The 25,368-nt window shown below is 36.9% G+C and overlaps 1 protein-coding gene across 3 annotated transcripts in view; it reads right to left on the bottom strand.

Annotated features, from left to right (window-relative positions):
• GLS (glutaminase) overlaps positions 1–25,368 on the bottom strand; it is an 80,473-nt gene that overhangs the window by 4,658 nt on the left and 50,447 nt on the right. For all 3 annotated transcript variants that reach the window (XM_073807462.1, XM_073807461.1, XM_019931492.3), the window contains 3 exons: positions 2,227–2,288; positions 1,036–1,112; positions 884–947 (listed from right to left, as the gene is read on the bottom strand). In XM_073807462.1, coding sequence (XP_073663563.1) covers positions 884–947; positions 1,036–1,112; positions 2,227–2,288 — 203 coding nt within the window. The remainder of the gene's footprint in view (positions 1–883; positions 948–1,035; positions 1,113–2,226; positions 2,289–25,368) is intronic.

Raw genomic sequence — 25,368 nt, forward strand, 5'->3', positions numbered from 1 at the left:
GCTCCAAACGTACTTCAAATTGTCCTCAAATACCCAAACTCCTAATCATAAGTATCAAACCTCTCCCACCAAATATTTTTTTTCCGTTCTTCTAAACCTTTATTCTCATTACTCACTGACTCATCCAGTTATGTAACTCCAGTTATATAACATGCCAGTATATTAGTACAGGCTTTCCTTTAAGCATATGCATATATGTAAGCTGCACTCTTACCCCTCCCTTGGCTATCCACTTTGTGAACAGTATTTTACCGCAGGATGAATGTCAATTTTCCATGTGGACCAGAAGGGAGAGGAGAGGAGCAGAACATATTCCAGGCATATTTCTCCCACTCTGTCTGGAGTGCCCTTCTCTTCCTTCTGTGCCCTCAAATCTCATCTCTTCCCCGAAGCACTGGTTAAAATTCAACTTCCATGAAGCTTTCTAAAACTGACTCCAACCAAATCCAGGAATTTCAACAAACTCCAATATATCCATTTTAGAGGTCTGTAACAGTAATCTCCTTACACATATTTCATATGCCCCTGCAAATGTTTATCTTGTCTACCCTGTGTAGTCAAAAGGCCCATGAGGATAAAATTCCTATTTTATCTTTCCAGACAACAGGAATTGTTCTCTTCATACAATACAATGACTGACAGACTAACCAAGAAAATTCTAAGAGAACTTCCTTAGGTAAGAAAGAGGATATAGGAGAGAGAACGATCTACTGAACAGAAACAAGGTTTTGTTGGCTGCCTTTATAAGGCTCCACAGCAAGTTCAATAATGACTCCAACATATACATAGTGGATTTGAATATACCACCATCTAACTATTAGAGCCCTGTATGATAAAACACTGGCTTGCCAATTACATGTTAGAAAGTAACTTAACGGCTCACCTGTCCTTGGGGAAAGGATTTACTTTGCAGGCTTCCAGCAAAAATTTAACAACTTCAACATGACCTACATCGAAAACAAAACAAGCAGGTTTTAGTATTAAGTAGAAATTAAGTCTGAAAAAAAATAAATAAATGAGTGGTTCATATATTACCCTCTGCAGCAGCTACATGGAGTGCTGTTCTAGAATCGTAGTCTCGCTGTTCCATGTCCATGGCTGACAAAGCAAATCTGAAAATTTGTTAAGTATAGCTATTCATTATATAAAAAATTTAATTCACTTTTGTAACATTTCCTCCATCAGTTCAGTCGAAAGTCCTGTGAGAAAGGTGTCATCCTTCACCAGGCTCACTAATGGGACACCCTGTTCAACCAGTACACAGACACCTTGAGTAAATGCCACTTCACCGTTCTTCCTTAGCTTTGCTCTTTTTGGGTAAGAGGAAATGTTCACCATCTCTAACAGAATTAAGCTTCATTACATTATTGTCCAAAACTCAAGAATGGTGGCACAACGATACCCTAAATTTGTGCCTCGGAAGGGCAAGAAACTAACTACTAAAGTTACATGTTTTCACTAAGGCTCCCATTCTTTAACATTTTACAGTCTACAAGTACTAATCAGACTTTAAAATTAAAAAAATAAAGTGCACATTTTTATTGAAATAAAGGTATGTGAGTTTAAGGTATACAACATGTTGATTTGATACATTTATGTATTGCAAGACGATTACCACTGTAGTGTTGGCAAATATTCATGGGGCATAATTTTCATTTCTTTTTTGTGAGAACAATTAAGATCTAGTCTCTTAGCAGCTTTAAAGTTTATAATACAATACTGCTGATGCAAGTACTAATCACACTTTAAAATGAAGGTGGAAATTAAGCATAGACATTTTCCACCTCAAAGTTCAGCTGCAACTCTCTACAAGAGACCTTATGCTAAGTATACAGTCCTATATGACCTTTCCAGCACTGGGGATCTGCAGAACACCAAATACCCCTATTTGCTCACCCCCCCTCACCTCCAAAGATGGAGAGTGATGGGTAGATGGGGATTGAAAAGTCATTGTCCAATTCCAGTAAAACACTAATACCAATTAGCCAGATTAATTGAACAGTTACCACTTGGGAAAACAGAGGACTGGGCTTTTATAGGAGGTTGAAAAGGAAAGACTGTACAGCGAGACTAAGGCACTGGAAGTGGGAACTTAATATAACTTTGGATCATTTTTATTAGAGGGAAATGGAAGTGAGACTTTATTTAGCTTTAAAGTGGCCCTTTGCCCAGAAGCAACTTCATAAACATCTGTAAGCCATATGCTCACCCACCCTGTTAACATACCTTCGAAGTGCAGATACATCTCCAGTATACGCAGCAAACAAAAGGTTTATCACCGACTTTACCTGTGAAGAAAAGAAAGTTGAGGTATCCACAGGGGAAAATAAATACATAGAATGTACAACTGTCACCAGGTGACTTCCATGTGGTTTGAACACTTCAGCTGGGTCACACACAAAAATTTATCATAAGTATACTGCTGTAATCACAAAGAACACACGTGTGTTTTTTTCTTTTTAAATAGACAATTATGGGGCTTCCCTCGTGGCGCAGTGGTTGAGAGTCCGCCTGCTGATGCAGGGGACACGGGTTCGTGCCCCGGTCCGGGAAGATCCCACATGCCGCGGAGCAGCTGGGCCCGTGGGCCATCGCCGCTGAGCCTGTGCTCCGCAATGGGAGAGGCTACAACAGTGAGAGGCCCGCGTACAGCAAAAAAAAAAAAAAAAAAAAAAAGACGATTATGAGGGGAAATCCAACAATAAAGAGACATGAGGGAAGGAATGGAATGATATCAACTGGCACAACAGAATGGAAACTTCTGACCTGTGAAACACACATAGTTGGGGCAACTGAAAATTGGAACCTTTCTCATTTAGTATGTCTCAGTGGTGGGAGCTGACTTGTATACTCATAAAATTCACATCACATCATTATTAAAAACTAAGTCATGCTATATAAATGTCTAATCCCTGCCAACAATCCCTGTCCTCACCAATCACTGGCTTCTTTGGAAATCTTCAGCGACAACATTCAGTATTAATAATCTCAAACTTACTACACTTCAGTGAACTATACGTCACTGGAAAGGCAGTCTTCAGTTCAATGGCCAGGCAGAACCAATGGGGGCATTCTCAGAGCCTGTGACACTGCCTCGGCCCAAAAGGTGGATAGACTCCCAAAATATTAAGTCACTGACATTGAGTGCTCCAAGAATTCAAAGTGTATCTTCTTTTGATATTATCCACTTTCTTGTCACTAATTAAGGAAGAGGCTAGTTATCCTAAAGGCCACTGGATTTGGGTCGGCTTTCATAAAGACCATCCAACCCTGTTTTTGAGAAACCAAACTATTGAACATACACTGTTTGTAAATACTTCATAAATCCCCACTTTTGTCTTAAACTTTGCAACTTCAACATTCATACTGATGATCCAACTGGTATTGGACTCAGTGGTAGAAAACAGTTTACCTGGAGGGATGGAAAGTAACCCAGCTGTCCCCAAACAAAGCCACAGCCCTGGAAGATCTAGATCTTAACCTGGACATTCTACCTTTCCACTACAGCTTCCCTTTCCCACAACCTGTGAACTTTTAAATCGAACTGGAACTAACCATTGCTGGACTTCCCTAATTCAGCATTTTCAAAATGTGTTCTGCAGAAACTAGTTCACAAAGGCGCCATGAAAAAAAGGGTTCCGTGATCAGCTATTTTCTTAAAATATTAAATCCCCTTCTTGGAGATACAGAGCCTTTTGTATGCACATGAAAAGTTCTGCAGTACAGGAACTTAACCAGCTGAGCACACCCCCCAAATTTTACTGCTACTTACTGTTATTTTTGAGATCACTCCAAAAAGCCTTACTCTTAATCTTTCAGTCCATTAGCTTCCCTTCGGGCTACCCTTTACTACTCCTGCCCAGCCTGCACTCTGTCACTTTCCTACTAACCCCAAGTCAAGAACAGTTTTCTCAATGCGGGTGGGAGTTTAACAGAATCACCCAGAATGTTTTAAAAGTGTATGTAAGCATCTCTCCTCCCATTTCTAGTCGTCCTATTCCCACACCTCAATTTGACACATTTTAGGGGATACAATATTTTGAAAAAAGTCTCCAGGTGATTTTGATATGCACTCTTCTGGGTCATGAACCACGGTTTCAGGTGCCCTTAACGTTTAAAAATTGGATAAATTTGGAATTCTCAATTCCCTTATGCCCTTGGGCCCACAGAAAAACACTATGGGCTATTACAAATGATTCTCCATATTTCCAACTGGTCTCTCATCACTGCTTGACAATTTTTTCTCTTATTGGTTCCCTTTTATACTTTATTCAGACCTTTAATACCAGTGGTGACCCCCAAAACATATGACCCCTAACCACAACTTTACTAAGATGATAAATTGTTTCCATCTCTCCTTCCTCTCTTATGCAAAACATCGGCTTTGAATACCTATTCTCTTCCTTTCCTCCTTTACTGGTTCCCTCATCTCTGCCTTAATAAGGACACAACCATCCTATTTTGAAAAACCAATATATAACCCCATTGTTACCCCCTTTCAGTGCATGTTTTCTGAAAGTAGGTTATACTTTTAATTCCCTGCAAATTACCTTCATACCCACTATTACCTCTCAGTAGTTCCCTCAAAAGCTTCAGCAGCCTTCCTTAGCCCTGATCCTTTCTGACCTCTCCAACATGCCCCGCCCTCACTCCTTGTCTTCCATAATGCTGATTACCAGGGTCTTCCTCCTGTTGACTGCTTTGCAGAATCATTTCCCACTTTCCACTGCCTGATAACACCCCAAAGGCAGTCTCCGTACTTCTTGTTTTTCAACGTAATTTCCCTCAAAGGTTTCATATATCCCTTTGGGCGGAATGACTTCCCGATACACATCTTTAATCTAAATCTCTATTCCTAAACCCTAATTCTACAGCTCCACTTGCTCGTCATGCTGTCACTTCAAACTCAAACTACAGAGAGCAAACCTCTCTGTAGCCCCAACGGCCTGGCCTCCAAAAGTCCACGTCCATCTGCCTACTTGACACTGCTCGAATTAGAATTTGATTTCCACCACCTTCCCTCACCCCAAGTTAGCTCCTCTTGCACAGTCCCTCATTGTGGGATGACACTACAATTCATCCAGTTGCTGAGGCCAGAAACTGAGTCATGATCCAGGGCTGCTGCACGTGATGGCACAGACTGAGCCCCCCACCAGGATGCCTGGCCAAGTAGGCGTACTCAGTCCGTGCTCCTCTCACCTACCTCTGGTGCCCAGCACCCAGGTATGTCTATGGGAGGAAGGGAGCCCTCTTCACAGAAACGTGCTGAGAGGGTCTGCTGACACCAAGAGGCAGAACTAGCTTTTTCTAATTCACGAAAACCGACCATATAGACTCTGGGAGTATTCCTGCATTCTACTTCATACAACCCACATCTAGCTCAAAAGCATTTGCTCCACTTCCAAAATATATTTGGAATCCCACCACTTACCACCTCCATCACTATCACCCTAGGCTCTGAGTCACCACCTTATCTCACCTGGCAGACTGCCTCCTAACTGTTCCACTTGTTCAACTCTGCTGCCACAGGGATCTTTTGAAAACATAGATTGTGGCACTCCCAGTGACTTTCTGTGAAACCTAGAATAAAATCCAAACTTCTTACCATGGCTTTCACGACACTAAATGCTCTGTTCCCTGGTTACACTGTGCATCTCATTCCCCACCGCTCTGCCCCTTGCGGCTCTCTCCAGGCAGGTGTGTCTTCTTGCTGGTCCTCGGGGCACTCAGGGCCTACACTTGCTGTGCTGCTGCCTGGGATGCTCTTTCCCCAGGTAGTGGGGAGCCTCCACGCCTCACTTCATTCAGGTCTCTACTCAAATGTAAGCTCACTGACTCTAAAACATCGCCCTCTTTTTCATCACTCCTTATCCCTTATCTTGCTTTTCTCTTCAGAGGACTTATCATTATCTGACATATATACACTTACATACACACACACACACACACACACACACACGTTTCTTGTCTCCCCTTCTAAACATACGGTCCAAGTGGGCAGAGACCTTGTCTTTTCTCTTCCCCACTATAACCACAGTGCCTACCACACATAAGTACTCATTAAATATAGGTTGACTCAAATCAACACACTGTACAAGTTAAATTTACACAATGTTATATGTCAATTATATTTCAATTAACCAGTGTTGACTGACTAAATCAATATTCTCCCCAGAAGCATCAAATATTCAAATTGCTACCAGCATTTGGGGATTAAATTGTAATCATTATTAATTCTTCTACCTCCCTTGACTTCTACTTCTTCAAATACCATTACCACATTTATTCAATCCTCCTAACTGGTGCCTCTGCTTCTAGTCCTTCTTCCACCCTCCAAAACCTTCCCACATACGTCTAATCATCTTCTCAAAACGGTGCTGTAAGCACTAAAGGTTTCTCAGCAAGGGAGTATCCAAAAAAAAAAAAAAAAAAAATCCCCAAATCATTCCTGACAAAATTTAAATTCATTAGCCTTGCATTCAAGATTCTTCAGTGTAAACCTCAACTTCAACAGAGTAAAAAACTGGTCTCTCTCACTACCCTTGTTTTGTTTTTATCTTAGTGCCTATGCTCCTTTCTTTGGAACATCTAGATTCCTAATCAAATCCTTCCCTTCCTGCAAGGGCTAGCTTGAAAGCCCCTTCCCCCAAGCATCCCATCCAGCATTCACTATCCACGCAGTCTGTTGTCAGTTACCCACATAGTGCTTTGTGACAGCATGTGCCAAAAGGAGTCATCAGTTACATACCTTCTGCTCCTACTAAACCATAGTGCATACTATTTATTTCCTGAAAGTACCTTTTCTCCACCCATTTCTCACTGCAGTGTTATTCTTAATCCCTTCTCTGTGAGCCCTACACCAATCTCTTAAATCAGAAGTCATCTCTATTACATTTGCTCACTACGGCACTATCACATATGGTATATTTACTTGTGTTTCTTATCTCCCCCACTACTCAAGAGAAATCCAGAATTCTTATGTGCAAACCATTGATATATTAACTACCCGTAGTTCTTACTCTTTAAAATATATTATCCTTCTAAGCAATAAATCCTTGACCTATTTCAGTTACTGTATGCATGAACTACATCCTTTTTTAAAATTCTGTATTTAGACCAAGCAAGTTTGAAGATATTTTATTATATATCGTATATACCACTTAGTCACTTAATTATTCACTATTTCCAAAGCTCTAAAAGAAAATTCCTTATTAATGAGACCCAAGAAAAGCTGATTTTAGGGTACAATCAATTTCTTGAGGGTATACTACTAACACTTTATTCACAAGCATGTTTCAGCTCACAGAGAAGTATAAAATGTGTCATTCACTCCAAGACAGAAAAACACTAGGAGGCAGCACATGCACAAAGCACCATTTAAAACTAAAACTACGAATGCCTCTTTAGCAAGTAGCCACCTATATTTTTAAGGTTTGCATAAATCAAGAAGTGAGCTATGAGTAGAATGCCAAGAAAGACAATGGAACAGTTCAACAGTTTTGAGACAGCAGATGGAGTGTTATTTCACTTAGGGACAGTCCACTTCGTGGCCTGTTAAAAGAGTTCCATAAATACTCCTCAAACTGACACACCCTCTGGAATGACTGCTATGACAAACCAAACTGAAGGAGAGGACAACCTATAAGATGACTCATCCAACTCCAAGCCAACTGTTGCAAAGGATGTAGGTGTGCTAGCCACTGATCAAGCCTCATTCTCCTAATTTCCCAATGGATACTTGAGTTATATTAATTTTGAAATACCTGTCAAGAAGGCCAGGGTCCAGAAAACAGTGAGTTAACTAACAGTAGCTGCCAGAGGCATGGAGCCTGTGTTTTGATGAATCATTCCTCAGTACAAAGAAACAGAGCTTATACAGCAGAACAGTACCCCATGTAGATCAAGGACTCTGAGGTCTAATGTATGTCTCTGCCTAGCAAAAAGAAACTTCACTTGGGCAGGTAGCCACTAAAACTTTATAAATTAAATGTTAAGTTCTCCTTTTATTTGCAGATTTTCCAGTACTACTAGATTTTCCTTATCAAATATCTTTATCGGAACCTGCCAGAACCAGACAACCTTATCTTAGTTTATTTGTACAAAGTTATGACAACAGTGGAACAAAAATGTAACAGTTCATATGAGTTCATTTAACACTGGCATGCTTGGCATATCAAAATCATACTTTTTTTCCCAAAAGAGCTAGAAGCAGTTATAGATTATACCAATTTTACAAGTCTAAACATGACATTCCTCTCTCCAATCCTATCATTCTACTTATTTTGAGCCTGTTTAAAAGTTGAATTTTGTATCTTATGTATCTTTTGTATCTTCCTCCCAAATACCCCAATTCTGTACAAGTAGGAATTTTTAGAATTACATAAGCATAGTACTTTGTATTTATGGTAATTTATAGTGAATGACCTTGAAAAATTCAACATAAAAAATGATAACCGTTTTTAAACATCTTTGACAGGCTTGCTGTAAAATATATTTATTACTACCACTAAGGTTAAAGGTCTTGGCTCAAGGTCATATAGCATATGAATTAGTAATGTAGCTGGGATACATTTCCAATTCTTAATAGATCTCAGACTGTATCCAAAGGATAGAAGTAAACTAAAAGACTAAATAGCAATTTAACTTTAATCCATAAAGATCCTTTGCCAAAATACTGGAAGGAAGGAAGGAAGGAAATATGGGAGGACAGGAGTGGAGAAGGTAGAGGAGGAGAGAGATGAGGAAGGGAGGGAGGGAGGGAGGGAGGGAAGATGGATACATTGGCTTGACACTTTACTCCAAGTATTTTATTTCCAATTCTATTACCAGCTGCAAAACTGTGGTTTCCCTTGTTTTTCATCATTAGTTTCTGTCTTCATACAGAGACTAATTCGTCCTTTTGGAAAGGCTTTAACGAAAAAAAGCAGGTAACTGAAAAGCCATCCTTCTGTTCCTACTATGTCCAGTTTGACGTAAGCTGCTCTCTCATTTCTAGCTCACTACAGTATCTGTTGCTGTGGAATGGATACTCTTCTCCATCTGTTAAATAAACCATCATCACTCCAGATCCAATTCTGTTTTAAATGCTTACCTCCAACTTGGCCTTTTATAGCCTTTTAATGAAAATAAATTTTCAGCCTTCTTTTATAAATATTTTTCTTAAGGTCAGGTTAAAAAATACAAGCCTGTATAGTGTAGCTAAAGAAAAACTTTAAATTTCCAGCAAATGTAGATTAACCACTTGCCAACAAGGTTAGAAATATAAACCTGTACAACATGTACGTGATCAAAGATATTCTCTCTTTCCCTTACTGCTGAGTTTAACATTTGTATGGATGTGTAAAACAAAGTTATGATGAGACAGTCTGAGTATGAGGCCACATGTTCCTAAGCTTTCCAATGACTTATTCAGACCCAATTATTAATATATAGTTGGCCTTCCATACCCGTGGGTTCCACATATGGAATACAGAGGGCTGGCTGTAAGCATCCTCGGATTTTAATATCTGTGGTGGGATAAGGAGGAATCCTGGAACCAATCTCCAAGGATACCGAGGGACGACTCTTGCTATATATAGACAAAACTAATCCAACTGACATGATCAGAGGATTAGAGAAAATCCTTTATAGGAATAACAGTTCAGCAATTTCATGACCACATTTCCAAAATTCTACACAAATGCAGGAGGTTCTCATACTATAATTTTAGTAGAGAAGAATAAATCCAACAGTAAATTTTACTCTAAAAAGAGAGTATAGAAATTTTACTTACAAAATACCACCTCAAAATGGCAGCTCCAAACACTGCACTTTGCTCTCCGTCAGCTAAGTGATAAACTCTCTTAAGCATTACCATTTTCAAAATTTCTCAATGAGTACATTAATTTGTAATAAATTTACTTACTCTTAAACTAAGAAGTCACAATTATATCAAAGAAATCTAACAACCCATGAAGACAAAATAATTAGGATTATATATTTTTTACAACAAAATAGCTAATATATAGCACCTACTCTCCCTGGACTGAAATCCCTGTTATTATTCAAAGGAACTTGAGCAAGGTAACAGTGCTGGTACGTGGCAGAATGAGGGCTCAGGCGCAGTCTGTCTGACGCCAGGGTCAGTGTTCTTTCAACCTCTACTCAGTATCCACTGGGCCAAGAGATTCCTAACAAAACCCGAGATGAGATTTCCTCACCAATATGGTACCAAGACTAAAATATGTTGTGATAGAAAATCAGAAAATAGCAACTAAGAAACAATTTCTAGGGAAATCAGAGATACTAATTTTCTATTGAGGTGCTTTTTTTAGTTGAAGAGAAAATAAGGGAACAAAACAAATCATTCAATTCAGCCTATCAATACCAAAAAGGGAAAAAAGAAAGTATCTTCCTTCTTTATGTTTAAGTCTCTAAAAATGAAATATGAGTTTTGGGTTAATGTGAATAGAGCAAGTGTGACTGCTACAGCCTTGGCAGCAAATAAACTTCTTATCTCAGTGGCTCATATTATTGCTGGTAAATGCCAATGAATGGTCTAAAGATACCAATGGGCTCATAAGCAACCCTCCTTTTATATCCGAGTATAAAAGTAGCTAACAACATATCTTTGTGTGGGCTGACAAACAGCACTCTAATGAAGAAGCAAGCGGCAAACAGGAGAAATAAGCAGGGCAAAGGCAGCTATTCCTTTGAAGAACAAAGGAATGTACTGCACTGACAACTATCAAAGTTTTATTTATATTCCCTATCTTCCTGGTTCTCTTCCTCTCTTATGCAAGTAAATATTTATAAAACTCTATGAAGATCAGTTAACATTCGTGTTCAGACAGAAAACAAGGTGCCACACTTCTGGCACGATAAAGTGTCATGCTTATTTACGATTATTACTAACGAAAAAGACGAGTACACAAAACTCCAAAGAGTCAAAGAAACTGAAAGCAAAGAGTAAGAAGACAGGAAAAAAAATTGGTCACCAAATGCTTGTACACACTACTTAAAAAAAAATCAGGATCAGGGCCACTGGAATTACAAGATGCTATACTTGTGTGGTATAAATTTAAAATAAGGAAATATAAACAAGTTCCCTGAAAGAGATAGGTTTCTCTTTCTGATGAGAAACAAAACAAAGTTTTGGCAGCAATAGAGACAGAATTATTTCAGTTTAGGGTTAAAGGACCTGTCTCTCCTTTGCATGCCCTGAATATTGCTATCACAACAAAGCAAGGCACATGTACATGACTACTCTACAGCTATTCCAACCACAATACATCCTTACTGATTGCTTTTAGGAAAAAAAAATCCCTCATTTTCATTGGTCTCCAGAGAGCCATACTTAAGACTCTACATTCTTTAATGTTCATTTCACAGTTCTATTGTGAAAACTCCAACATGTGTGCTTTATGGACAACACACAGAGAACACGTACATTAACGATATGTTTCTCTAGTGCTATGTACTTTTCAAAACGCTTTCAAAGACGTTCTAATTTGATTACTATTCAAGTTATGAGAACATATTACTCCCGCATATAATACAAGAAGCTGCTGGAGAATAGGATGTTTTTAAGACCCTCAAAAATAAAGCAATAGGGAATCCCCTGGCGGTCCAGTTGTTAAGAATCTGCGCTTCCACTGCAGGGGCCACGGGTTCGATCCCTGGTTAGGGAACTAGGATCCCACATGCTGTGCGGCACAGACAAAAAAACAAAATAAAATAATAAAACACAACAATGGAAGAATTAAACAACAGAAAAAAATATTTTAAAAAAACAGAAAAATAAAGCAACATAACATTTCATATATACATAATTAGGCCTTATCATGAGACTGCTTACACCTATCTATATTTAAACATTTATAATTCTTATCAGTAATACTTTATTCTGTGAAGTAAGGAGGATGGACATGACAAAATTATACCCAAAATTCACTTGTTAGTGTAATCTATATTAGTTGAAAGTTCTTTAAGTAGAACCAGCTTCTAAAAGGGAAAAAGACGTTCTAGGTCTAAAATACCCTAAAAGCATGCCTTCTATGTAGGAAGGGGATAAAGTACATTCGAAAGCCTACTGTTAAAATCAATTTCTGGTAAATGCTCTAAAACCCCTTGCCTGATCTTCTGCAGTTCCTAAGCCCAAATTTGGGATACAGCCATAGGATACAGGATGGGGTGGGAGTGGGAGGTACAACAGAACGGACTGCCAGGACCATAAATCTGTGGTTACCAACCTCAATAGTATTCTAACCATGTCACCATGTTTCCCTCAGCTCTCTCTCCCACTCTCCAAGAACAAACATTTCCTATCTTCTCTATGCTCTGAAACCTCACAGCCTCACTCCAACCCCACAACTCATTCTTAGCAGAAAGCCTTCTTTCATATTCTTCAGGGAAATGGAAACCAATGGACAGAAACTCTCTCAACCTCCTCCTACCATGTCTGCAAATCTACCTACCTGCCTGCTTGCCTCTCAATGACCTACTTTATTGGAGATGCTCTTCCTTCCACCAAACCTAATCTTCCACTGTGCTGAGAGCTCCATCTCTTTCCAGGGATCTCACTTTATTGGCCTTTTCTTCTCTTTTGTATCTACTTCAAGTTTTCCTTCTTTACTTTTCTATCAGCAGCCAAACCTGCTCTACTCCAAATAGTTCTCTGACCTTTACATCTCAAAGCCAATAAAATATTCTTAGAAGGTGGGGAGGAAGTTACCAATATGGGCTACCAATATTGTATTTTCTGAGTGCAAACAATAAAAACAATCCTACCATCTACTATTATCACTTACTAAATAAAAAGACATTGTTACACCAAAAGAAAGAAAATTAGGAAGGACATCATGTAAATGAACACTCCTCATCTTACTTAACACTTATCTGCTTTGGTACAGATGACTGCTCAAAAATTCTTAAAATACTCTTTCTTTGACTTCTGATACTACACTATGCTGGATTTTCTCTTCTCTGGCCACTTTCCCCAAACGGAGCCTACTACTCTATCTTACTTTCAAAATGGGAGTTCCTTAGGGTTCCTTCTCATTTCACACCGTCTCCTGGAGCAATCTCACATACCTCCCCCCAGCTCTGAATCTACTCTTCCATGCTGACCACTCACACAATTCTATCTCCAGCTTGGACCAACCTCCTAATTCTAGGCCTGTATCTGACACTTACTCAACATCACTACTTGGATATCTCACAAATACAGACATGCCAAAAGACGTTAGCTTTCACACTCTGCTAATTGCCTACCCATTATCCATTGCCTACCCTGTAGGTATGGACTAACAGAATTTCTACTTGTTAGGGGTAGCAATAAGCCCAATTAAAAAATAGTTCCCTACATTCCCTTACATCTAGTCTGGCCAGTGTCAGATGGGTGTCTGGGAAACTTCTTTTACCTGATTTATGTGTCACTCTTTCTTCTACTTTGACCATACAAATGAGGCCAAAAGTGAAACACCTATCTGGCAACTATAAGGTGGCAGGTATGAAGTCTAACATCCACACACTAAGGTTGGTCAGAGCAGAAAGCATACCTTACTGATGGCACTAGTCCTGTATTATCTACCCCCAGACTTGTTATATTAGAAAAATAACCCCATTTGTCTAAACCACTGTTGATCAGCCTCCTGATATCTGTAGTCAAACAGATCCTAATTGTTATAACCAAAATTAATTAATTTCTGTACTTCCAAAGTTTGCAGGAGCAAACGGCCCTATTGTTCCTACTAAAAACATGGTAGTCAACTTGGTATCTCATTCTTCTTCACCCACCAAATACTATCAGCAAGTGCTGCCAATTTCATCTCTTAAACACATATCTGTCTACTTTTTCCACCTCTAATACCCTATTCTAAGCCACTACCACATCTCATTTCGGGCCCAGAACTTCAACTTTTGTCTCCTTCTAATCTGTTCCCACAGAGCAGTGTTTAAAGACCAAATCATGTCATTCCTCTTCTTAAAAGTCTTCAAGTTTCCGACTGCACTTTGAATAGTCCAGAACTCTTAATATGGCATATAAAACCCTATATAAATGTTTGACAAACTGTGTTCAGTGAAGTACCTGCAGCAGAAACACCTGGGATGCTTACTAAAAATGCAGATTTTAAAATCAGTCTTCGGGGTTGGGCTTCAGGAATCTCCATTTTAAAATTAAGACACTAACAATTCAGATGCACATTAAAATATGAGAAGGCCTACCCTTACATAATGTGATCTTATCTCTAAGACTCATCCAGGGCCAATCTCTGTTCACCTTGCCTCACATTTGCTTTCTTTCACCTTCTGAGATGTACTAAACTCCTTCCTGTCCTGGAGCCTTTAAAACCAGACTATCCTATTAATCCTACTCTGCCCTTCCTCTAACTCATTCTAAATTTAACTATCACCTTTCATGGAAAACTAACCATACCTCTTCATCCAGGTAAAATGAGGTCTTCGTGTTATACCCTCTCCTAGCACTCTACTCTGTACTTTTCCTTTCATTTATTACCATCATATTTGATCAGTATTTTTTAAAGAGATAAAATATTAAAGATACAGTTAACTATTTCCCCTGCATCCACTCCCTTTCCTCCCAGAGGTAAGCTTTACTGAAGACTGGAGTGCATGTTCTTATACTTTTAACTGTGTTGTGTATTTGTCTCAAAAAGTCTGTTATGGGTATATAAAAAGTGTCATATGGTATATATCATTTCACCTCCTTTATAGCAGTTAAAATGAACTAGATAGATCTACATGTATCAGTATGAACAAATCACTTATCATCTTTTAATTATTTTAGTAATGATTTATTCCATATCTGCAACCCCCTCTAGATTGCAAACACCAGGAGCTGGATCATACTTGTCTCATTAACCACTGCATACATTAAGCACTCTGCAGTTTCTAGCACATAATAGGCAATAAATAAATAAACACTAGTTGAATGAAGAACTAATTCATGAATGAATAATGAACAAGATAATGCTAAGGTTAGTTTATATAAAATCTGACTCTCTGCCAAATTAAATTAGCTAAATATCTTGAATTAATTCTGTTACATGCTGTTGAAACAAAAACTAATAAATACTGAGGGATAACTGGTTCTTAATAGAAAGAAAGAAAAATAATTTTAAAGGTTATATGTATTAACTTATATAAAAGGATCTAATTTTGGACATTGGTGGGGGACCTACACATAGCAACAGAAAAGAAGAGGAGAAAACACACACAAGAGGAAAACAAAATTCTTGGTATATAGAAGAGATGAAAAATTGTTTGGTAACTAAGTAAAACAGGGACTAACAATATTGAAGAGGAAACCTAGAGACCAGAAGAGTCTTAGCCACTTTCTTACAGTTACATAAGTGGGAAAGCAACTTCAGAGAAAAAATGGACTACTTGACCACTTTTGTACTGTACTACATTATTATAAATGCAATTCTGGAAGAAAGGAGAACAGATGGAAAATGCATACGTTTACCACTCACCACCAGAATACAGACATTGGGAAAGGCAGAAGTTATTTTTTAAATACACTTTAATAGCAGAATTGTTTCTTCATAGTCTAGTATACGTGGCATATTTTTGTGATTTTTGCTTATATTTAAGTCATTAAAAATCAAATGTATAGAAGGACAACTGTAACTGTCTCTAAATGAGGATAGAATATTTCATTATTTCATCTTTTCATCACTGAATCATTCTAGTTTTGTTGGTTTCCAAAAAAAAATTTACACTAAAAACAAGTGCAGGGGATTCCCTGGTAGCGCAGTGGTTAAGAATCCGCCTGCCAATGCAGGGGATACGGGTTCAATCCCTGGCCTGGGAAGATCCCACATGCTGCAGAGCAACTAAGCCCATGTGCCACAATTACATGTCAATATCCCTGATGAACACAGATGCAAAAATCCTCAACAAAATATTAGCAAAGCAAATTCAGCAATTCATTAAAAGGATCATACAGCATGATCAAGTAGGATTTATTGCAGGGATGCAAGGATGGTTCAACATCCACAAATCAGTAAATGTGTTCCACCAAATTAACAAATAAAGGATAAAAATCATTATGATCATCTCAATAGATGCAGAAAAAGCATTTGACAAAATTCAACATCCATTTAGGATAAAAACTGTCAACAAAGTGGGCATAGAGGGAATGTATCTCAACATAATAAAGGCCATATATGACAAGTCCACAGCTAACACCACACTCAACAGTGAAAAGCTGAAAGCTTTTCTTCTAAGATCAGCAACAAAATAAGGATGCACACTCACCATTTTTATTCAACATAGTATTGGAAGTCCTAGATAAAAAGCAATCAAGACAAGAAAAAGAAATAAAAGAAATCCAAATTGGAAAGGAAAAAGTCAAACTGTCACTATTTGCAGATGACATGATATTATATATAGAAATTTAAAGGCTCCATCAAAAAACTGTTAGAATAACCGAATTCGGTGAAGTTGTAAGATACAAAATCAATACACAATGCATTTCTATACACTAATAACAAACTATCAAAAAAGAGAAATTAAGAAAACAATCTCATTTGCAATTGCATCAAAAAGAATAAAACACCTAGGAATAACTTTAACCAAGGAGGTGAAAGACCTGTATTGAAAACTACAAGGCATTAATGAAAGAAACTGAAGACAACACAAATAAACAAAGAAATATTCTGTGTTCATGAACTGGAATACTGTTAAAATGTCCATACTGCCCAAATTAATATACAGATTCAATGCAATCCCTATAAAAATTACAATGGTATTTTTCACAGAAATAAAAAATAAATCTAAAATTTGTACAGAACCACAAAAGACCCCAAATAACCACAGCAATCTTGAGTAAGAAAAACAACGCTGGAGGCATCACACTCCCTGATGTCAAATCATATTACAAAGCTACAGTAATTAAAACAGATGGTATTGGTATAAAAACAGATACAGAGATCAATGGACCAGAATAGAACCCAGATATAAACCCAAACATATATGGTCAATTAATTTACAACAAAGGAACCAAATATATACAATGGAGAAAGGACAGCCTCTTCAATAAACAGTGTTGGGGAAACTGGACAGCCACATGCAAAAGAATGACACTGGACCACTATCATACACTATACACAAAAATTAACTAAAAATGGATTAAAAAACTTGAACCTAAGACCTAAAATCATAAAACTCCTAGAAAAAACATAAGCAGTAAGCTCCTTGACACAGGTCTTGTGATATTTTTGAATCTGACACCAAAAGCAAAAGCAAAAATAAACAAGCAGGACTATATCAAACTAAAAAGCTTCTACACAGCAAAGGAAACCAACAAAATGAAAAGGCAACCTACTTAATAGGAGAAAATATTTGCAAATTATATGTCTGATAAGGGGCTAATATCCAAAATATGTAAAGAATTCATACAACTCAGCAACACAATAAATAGTCCAATTAAAGAATGAGATATAAATAAACATTTTTCCAAAGACATTCAGACGGCCAACAGGTACATGAAAATATGCTCTACATCATTATTGGGGAAATGCAAATCAAAACCACAGTGAAATATCACATCTGTTAGAATGGTTATTATCAAAAAGACTAGAAACAACAGGTGTTGGCGAGGATGCAGAGAAAAGGGAACCCTTGTACACTGTTGGTGGGAATGTAAATTGGTGCAGCACTATGGAAAACAGTATGGAGGTTACTCAAAAAATTAAAAACAGAACTACCATATGATCCAGCAATTCCATTTCTAGGCATTTATTGAAGAAAATGAAAACACTAACTTGAAAAGATATATGCACCCCCATTTTCACTGCAGCATTATTTATAATAGTCAACATACAGAAACAAAGTGTCCATCAATGGATGAGCAGATAAAAAGTTGTGAGACACACAGGAATATTACTGAGCCATAAAAAAGAACGAAATCTTGCCATTTAAGACAACATGGATGGACTTCAAGGGCATTGTACTACATAAAGTAAGGCACACAGATAAAGACAAATACTATATGATCTCTCTCATATTTGGAATCTAAAAACAAAAAAACAAGCTCATAGATACAGAGGACAGATTGGTGGCTGTAAGAGGTAGGAGTGGAGGGTGGGGAAAATGGGTGAAGAGCCACCAAACCGATTTCTAGAGCATTGAAGAGCCTACTCAGAATTAGGTAGAAACTTTGCAAATGGGCCATTATCACCAGTATCAGTTCTTAAAGAAGTTCTTTATTGTTTCCTATACTTAAAAATATTTGTAATTTTAACATTCCAAAAAGATAAACACTATTCTGTCAAGTGGTCCAGGTGGCCACTAACTCCAAGAATCCAGCCAAAGAAGGCTTTTTCTTGGTTCCACAATTAACTATGTAATGATACAGACTGAAGTACCTAAGTTAGCCTTTTTTGGGGGTGCCTGCTTAACAAAGTTTGAGATTTCAAAATTATTAAGACAGAACAGTGACATAAGTTCATTTTTTGTAGATATAAACACTATTTGAAATTATCTTATGTAGTTACTTATCTAGGCTGTTATTTTCTGTATTGACTCCTGGTATTTATGGTCTATGAGATCATGTCTCATGTGATCTTGCCCAGAACATAGAGTAGTTCCTGTCTTGTAGGAGGTGCTCCAAATTGCTGCATAAAGGTAAATGAACAAATGAATAAACTTTTGCACCTATTTTGCACGTTATTTGTAAAACACTTTTTAACTTCTCTAGTAGTACTGCCTTCCTCCCTTTTCCTTGCATCTCTACAAAGGAAGTTGTCTAGGGCAAAATAAATTACAACACGGTCACTGGATTTGGCCCCAAGTCCTATAAAACCTGTTTGTTTTTGTGCATTTGGTCCAGCAGCGAGCAAATAATGAAGAAAGCTAATTGTAGTTTTCTAATCAGGAGGGTGGCACATTATTACTTCACAGTCTGAACCAGTCCTTTCTCTTTTCTCCTTTCTGCTGAAGATTTACAGTCAACATGCAGCTTAATGAGATGGTTTTAAAGTGAACTTAAAAAAAAAAAAAAGTTTGAGCTTCCCTGGTGGCGCAGTGGTTGAGAGTCCGCCTGCCATGCAGGGGACATGGGTTCGTGCCCCGGTCCAGGAAGATCCCACATGCTGCGGAGTGGCTGGGCCCGTGGGCCATGGCCGCTGAGCCTGCGCGTCTGCAGCCTGCTGCTCCGCAACGGGAGAGGCCACAACAGTGAGAGGCCCGCGTACCACAAACAAACAAACAAAAAAACAACAAAAAAAATGCATGTGTTTCTAGACTCTTAGTCTTATATTTAGTCATCTATTTGGTAGGAGTGGGTGAACAGATAATTGTACTTTAAATAAATGTCAGGATTTGAAGGGTGAATTATTTTTTTTTTGGTACGCGGGCCGCTCACTGTTGTGGCCTCCCGTCGCGGAGCAGAGGCTCTGGACGTGCAGGCTCAGCGGCCATGGCACACGGGCCCAGCCGCTCTGCGGCATGTGTGGGATCTTCCCGGACCGGGGCACGAACCCGTGTCCCCTGCATCAGCAGGCGGACTCTCAACCACTGAGCCACCAGGGAAGCCCTGAAGGGTGAACTTTATTAACTTACCAAATTGGAAATATTTCTTTGAAATTTTAAGAATTATAGTGAAAAATCAGTGGTAGATTGAGTCACTGTACAAAATTTCCTTTATCAATATTAGACTTGAGCCTTAAAACTTTATGTCAAACTCACTTGGCATTAAGTACATCTACAGACAAGTCAGTGTCTATTATTGTTACTTACTGAAGAAAAGCTGACAGTGACATAAAAATGTTGGCTATTATTTTTTCTCTTGGTACATATTTAAAGACTTTTTGGTTACCACCCTTCATTTTATCCCTGGCTTTTTTTTTTTCAAGCTTTATATTCTAAAGTTTTCTAGATAAGAAATGAAAAAAAGTAACTCACTGATTTACTGTATTGAGTTGTCACAGGGTAACAAATTTGTGCCAATAAAGCACTAAAGAATGGCATATTTCTGAACCTCTAGCTGAGTGGAATTAAGTGAGCCAAACATACAATTGATGGAATTGAAATTTTATCTAGGAGTCCCAAGGATGTTTAGATGCCAGTGTTATTTAATATGCTTGCTGGTATATGGCACAGAAAACTCAGCCCCGTCAATCCTAGAGTTAGAGAATTGAGGCAGCCTCCCTGTTTCTACAGATTGTAACCATCACAGGGGGAGGAACCTTGCCTCTTAGAGCAGCATCTCCAACGCATAACATACTGCCTGAACACTGTGTGTGTGTGTGTGTGTGTGTGTGTAAATAGAAAAATAAAAAGAAAAGCAAAACAAAACTCAGAAATTCATGCCCACAGTATATCACATCAGGCTACCCACTCAGATCCTATGCCGAAACGCCAGCACTCATTGATGCTATATAAGTCCAAAAAATACTAGGTAAACCAAAAGTTTCAATCTGTTAAGAACTTCTGCAGAAGATCCCTAATTCTTAACTAATGCAAAATTCTAAACCTTGCAATGGCAATGAATAAGAACTTTCACAAAGCAAAAACTGTAAAACACAATATGCAAACAGCAGCAGCTCTCTATCCAAAAGCCCCCACATGTACAAGGTAAATGTACTAACATGCCAGTAAGTAGATCATTACATGACAAAGCCCAACATATAAGGGATACCAAATAAACAACAGTGATGGTTCTGTGGCAGACATATATGGTGGATGTAAAATAAAATTGCACAACAGAGACAAAATAAAAATTAAAGCTTCTCCAGTTTTTATTACTTGGCTAAAAACACAGCAATTCGTTTTTTCTCCTTTGTTTCTCCTTTAGGTGAAAAAGAAAAAATGTCATACAATGACTGTTGTAACAGCATATTTTAGTTGAAACACTTCACAAACAGGTAATAGAAAGTTAAGCTCTACTTCCCTCCTCCCGAAAACCATTCTCTAAAGTTTCTCTTTTGGGTAAAAAGAGGAAACATTAAGGCAGAAATATTTTATTGGTATGATTAAAGAGGGTTAATAGTATTAGTCACCACAAAAATTTTAACAAAATCACTTGTCGTGCAACTTGAAAGGATGTCAAAATGAAGTTCCATTTTGCAGAAAATGTAGCATTTATTCATTTCAATTCAAAGTAGAAACAATATTATTTAGTTCATTTCTTTAAGTTATAAAACTTGTGCATAGACCTGGACCCACAGATGCATGTATTCAAAGTTGATTGTAAAATAAATTACCAACAATAAGCTATATCATATTGAAAAAAAGTTTACACTTTAACACTTACGGATTAAAAAAAATATTTTAAATAAAAGTAGTGGCAAATGTCAACAACATTAAAAGATTTGGAAATGAACATATCAGCAATGTGAAGATTTGAAAATGAAAAGCCATTTTATGAGCAACTTTGATATAATTTTTAAAGTTACCTCATTTTCAGCCAAAAGTTAATTATGATAGGAAAGGGTGAAAAAGAAAGAATACTCAAGATTAACAGATTTTGAGTTTTTCAATTAGGATCTTTAATTTTGAGGGACTATGAGAAAGAACAAAAAACAGACCTTGGATTGAGTTCAATAAATAATTTATACCACATCAGTTAATCTCTTTTAAATGGAAACAAGACTTAAGTTTTATGTTATCCCCTCAAAGGACGAATTGTAATGATCCTTAGCGATGTTTCGTGAAAGGCATACACAAAATAATGAAAACTATTAATTCTAAGCTAAGGAAAAGTTTAACAAGAGGCTGAAGATGATCATTTTAATTTGGATCTTACGATGGAATGGCCCAAACATGAACAGTTATATTTGCATAACTGACGCTAATATTTCAGCATCATTCTAATTTTAATAGATATAAGGTGAAAGCAAGCAGAGCTTATTTGAACAAGAGACAGTCACTTAAAAGTTCAGGTTCTCACCTATACAAACTTGTGGGGAGAAAAGCTTCCTAGGCAAGTTTAAATTCTGAGAAGAAACTGGTACTTTTTTTAAAGAGTAATAATATTTAAGTTTTAACATTTAAGTCAACTAAGTCTTTTAAAAATTAATGCATTTCAAGAACAGCAATATACATTTACTTCATGAATAAAAAATAAAAATCCCAGAACTATGAAAAAGGTGGATGCTAAGGACAAGACACACAACAGAGTAACAGACAAATACAGAGCCTTATTCTGAAGCCACTCAAAGATCCAAACATCTAAAATAAAAACAATGTGCTGGGAAAAAAAGACAACCTAAAAAGAAAAAAAAAAATTTTTTTTTTTTTTCAGAAAACATTTGTTTAGAACTCCAATAATCTTTTGGTTACTTAAAATCTTTTTACTTATATATTTAGCCTAATCCCAGAGGAATTTAATTTAAAAAGCCAGTGACGCAACATTTATTTTTAGAGTCACATTTCTGCTACTCTTTACTTTCTTTCAAAGGTTCTGGGGTAATGTTTTATTTTTAGAACTACTGTATAATTGTGACATTCACTTCTAACTTTACTAGTCTTTATAAACATGGCATATAACTATATACTAGAAAAATACAATTAAGTAGTTTTAATAAACACTGATGGGACAATCAGTTTGCCAAATAACTTACAGTCATATTAACCAGTACTGCTAGTTATGCTTCTCAATAAAAATAAACAACCAACAAATAACTGTCCCAAAAAACATAAACCAACCCCATCAAAAAAGAGAAAATAAAAGTAAATACATTAATTGAGAAAGCAAGGTGCTACCTGGAAAAGAGGGCTGGGAGGAATGGGAGTTTCCACCAGATAACCTTTAAGATTACTTTCCAGCTCAACCATGTGATTCTAATAAATTACAAGATTACGGTAAATGAAAGAACATCAAATATCTAGAAAGCATAAACTATGTTTTAAAAATAAAAAAAAACTTCAACTGTTTACAGGATATGAATTAAAATTATAACTAAGGGTTCCAAGTGGAATTGCTAGGCCAAAGAGATTTTCATTATGTAAACAAAAATCACCAGAAATATAATATGAAACAGACATTTAAAACTGTCTCAGGTAAGAATTTGTCCTTTTAAAAGCTAAGCCCTCCAAATAGATAATTTTAATCATCTGATACATTAGGACTGAAAACATTTCAGCAAGGTAAATACTTGATGAAATAAAAATCATTATTTTTTATAATACTATATCCAGAAAAATCAGGTCCTCAGATATAAAATTTGGCCTAAAAATAAGTATACCAAATTGTTCTCTACCACTGAGATTTTAACTAAAATATTTTCGAATTAGTAGATGAAATTTAGAGTTAGAAGTCTAATAATAACAACAACAGTGTTATGAGATCAACTGCCAGAATTTGTCATTTTATTACTCTTTTCTATGAGCCTCCATACTGGACTGCTTACAGAGTTCATCAAAGCACTTGGAATCAAGGATCATCACTTCTTTATTTAACCAAAACATAACAGTTCCCAATAAGAAGTGTTTTGTAATTTATGCCAAAAATACCACGGACGCCACCAGAAAAGCAATGTGCTAAGTGCTAATTAGTAGCCTATTCATTTTAATTAAAGGTCAATGGATCAGGAAGCCATTATAGAAGTTTTGATCAGTGCTGGTTTTACACATCTTAAAAATCTCTATAGCTACAACTTATTAAAATTACTAACAGATCTACAATCTACAAAACAGGTAAGGTTAACTAAGTCAACCTTAAAATAAATTTCCTTCCTTTCGTATGCTCACAATATAAATTTAGAAAGGAATGTTTTAAAACCACAGTAATAAAATCAGTTCATTAAATAAAGATTTATCAGTCTATTTAACAATTTTTTTAAAAAGTACCTTTTCTATTACTATTTAAGTAGTTAAGGACTCTAAAAAAAGTCAAGTTTTGCCAGCTGTCTTTTATATTGGATAGATTTTTGCCCTAGATGACCTTATAGTAGTTTTAAAAGCAAAAAGTCCAGACTAAGACAGTGTAATTTCTAAATTTCTTCAATGTGCATTGTATGGTATTCACATTAATAAACTACTACTGGGTCAGAAAGAGGGAGAAGAGGAAAAAAAGAATCTCTCCCAGTCCAGTTAAATTCCTTCCATTTCTAAACAGTGTAGAAAACAAATGTTTTAACTGTGTTACAATCTGAAATAAAAGTGGATGAATGATATACTTGAATGTATGTTCATGTATAATTTTGGCCTTGAATTTCATGACAGTGAATGAACTAAAGTAACCTGAATAAATGTGCGTAAAAATCTGAGGGATGAGCCATGATGAATCATAACAAGCCCCATCTCCAACATCTGGTTTTAATTAAATATTATATTTAATATAAAATGGTAAAGAAGGAACTGAACAGAAAGCATGTTACTTAAAAAAAAAAAATGCATTCTAGCATTTTCAAGACCATCATGGAGAAAAACAAATTTTTACAAATGAATAGCGGAGACTCTTAAAACTAAAAATTGTGCACAATTTTTACAATAAAACTATTCCATAAAGTAAACTGTTCAAACTAAGAAGTACATTATTTTAAGTTGAATACAATCCTTCAATATAATAATTCTGGACACTACTTTAAAGTCAGCTTCCACATGAAATCTGATGTTCTTGCTTTCCCTTTTGTGGAGTTCTCCAATATCATTATTCTACTCTGACAGTGCTAGTAGTGAATGGGAGCAAAACAGAAACCACAAATCTTTAAAGGTAAATTGAACAAGTAAAATATGTTATATTTTATAAATTCCGGTAGAGCAAAAATGTTCGAAGTTCTCTTACGACAAAAACCTGGAATAGATCGATGAACCATTTACACGTGACATACTATGTAAAAATAATTGCTGCTGATTTTTAGGCTATGGATAATGGACATAGATAAATATAAAGATAGATAGACAGGGGCTTCCCTGGTGGCGCAGTGGTTGAGAGTCCACCTGCCGATGCAGGGGACACGGGTTCGTACCCCGGTCCGGGAAGATTCCACATGCCGCGGAGCGGCTGGGCCCGTGAGCCATGGCCACTGAGCCTGTGCGTCCGGAGCCTGTGCTCCGCAACGGGAGAGGCCACAACAGTGAGAGGCCCGCGTAACGCAAAAAAAAAAAAAAAAAAAAAAAAAAAAAAAAAAAAAAAAAAAAAAAAAAGATAGATAGACATCTATTAGATATACACATAAACACATACATTGTATATAAATTATCAAGATACCGACTGACAATATCAGTCTATATCAGTGGTTCTTTCCACATACGTACATGCCTATGAAACTACACTGTCAGATCAACCTCTGAGTTACCTCTCTGTTTCAAATGGATTAAAAACATCAACAACAAAAACAACACCAAATGTATCTTTAATAGCAAGTGATCACAAACTTACATATTGAATATACCATGACAATGGAACTGCCTATT

This window comes from Tursiops truncatus, chromosome 7 (assembly GCF_011762595.2).
Source record: "Tursiops truncatus isolate mTurTru1 chromosome 7, mTurTru1.mat.Y, whole genome shotgun sequence".
Taxonomy (NCBI): domain Eukaryota; kingdom Metazoa; phylum Chordata; class Mammalia; order Artiodactyla; family Delphinidae; genus Tursiops; species Tursiops truncatus.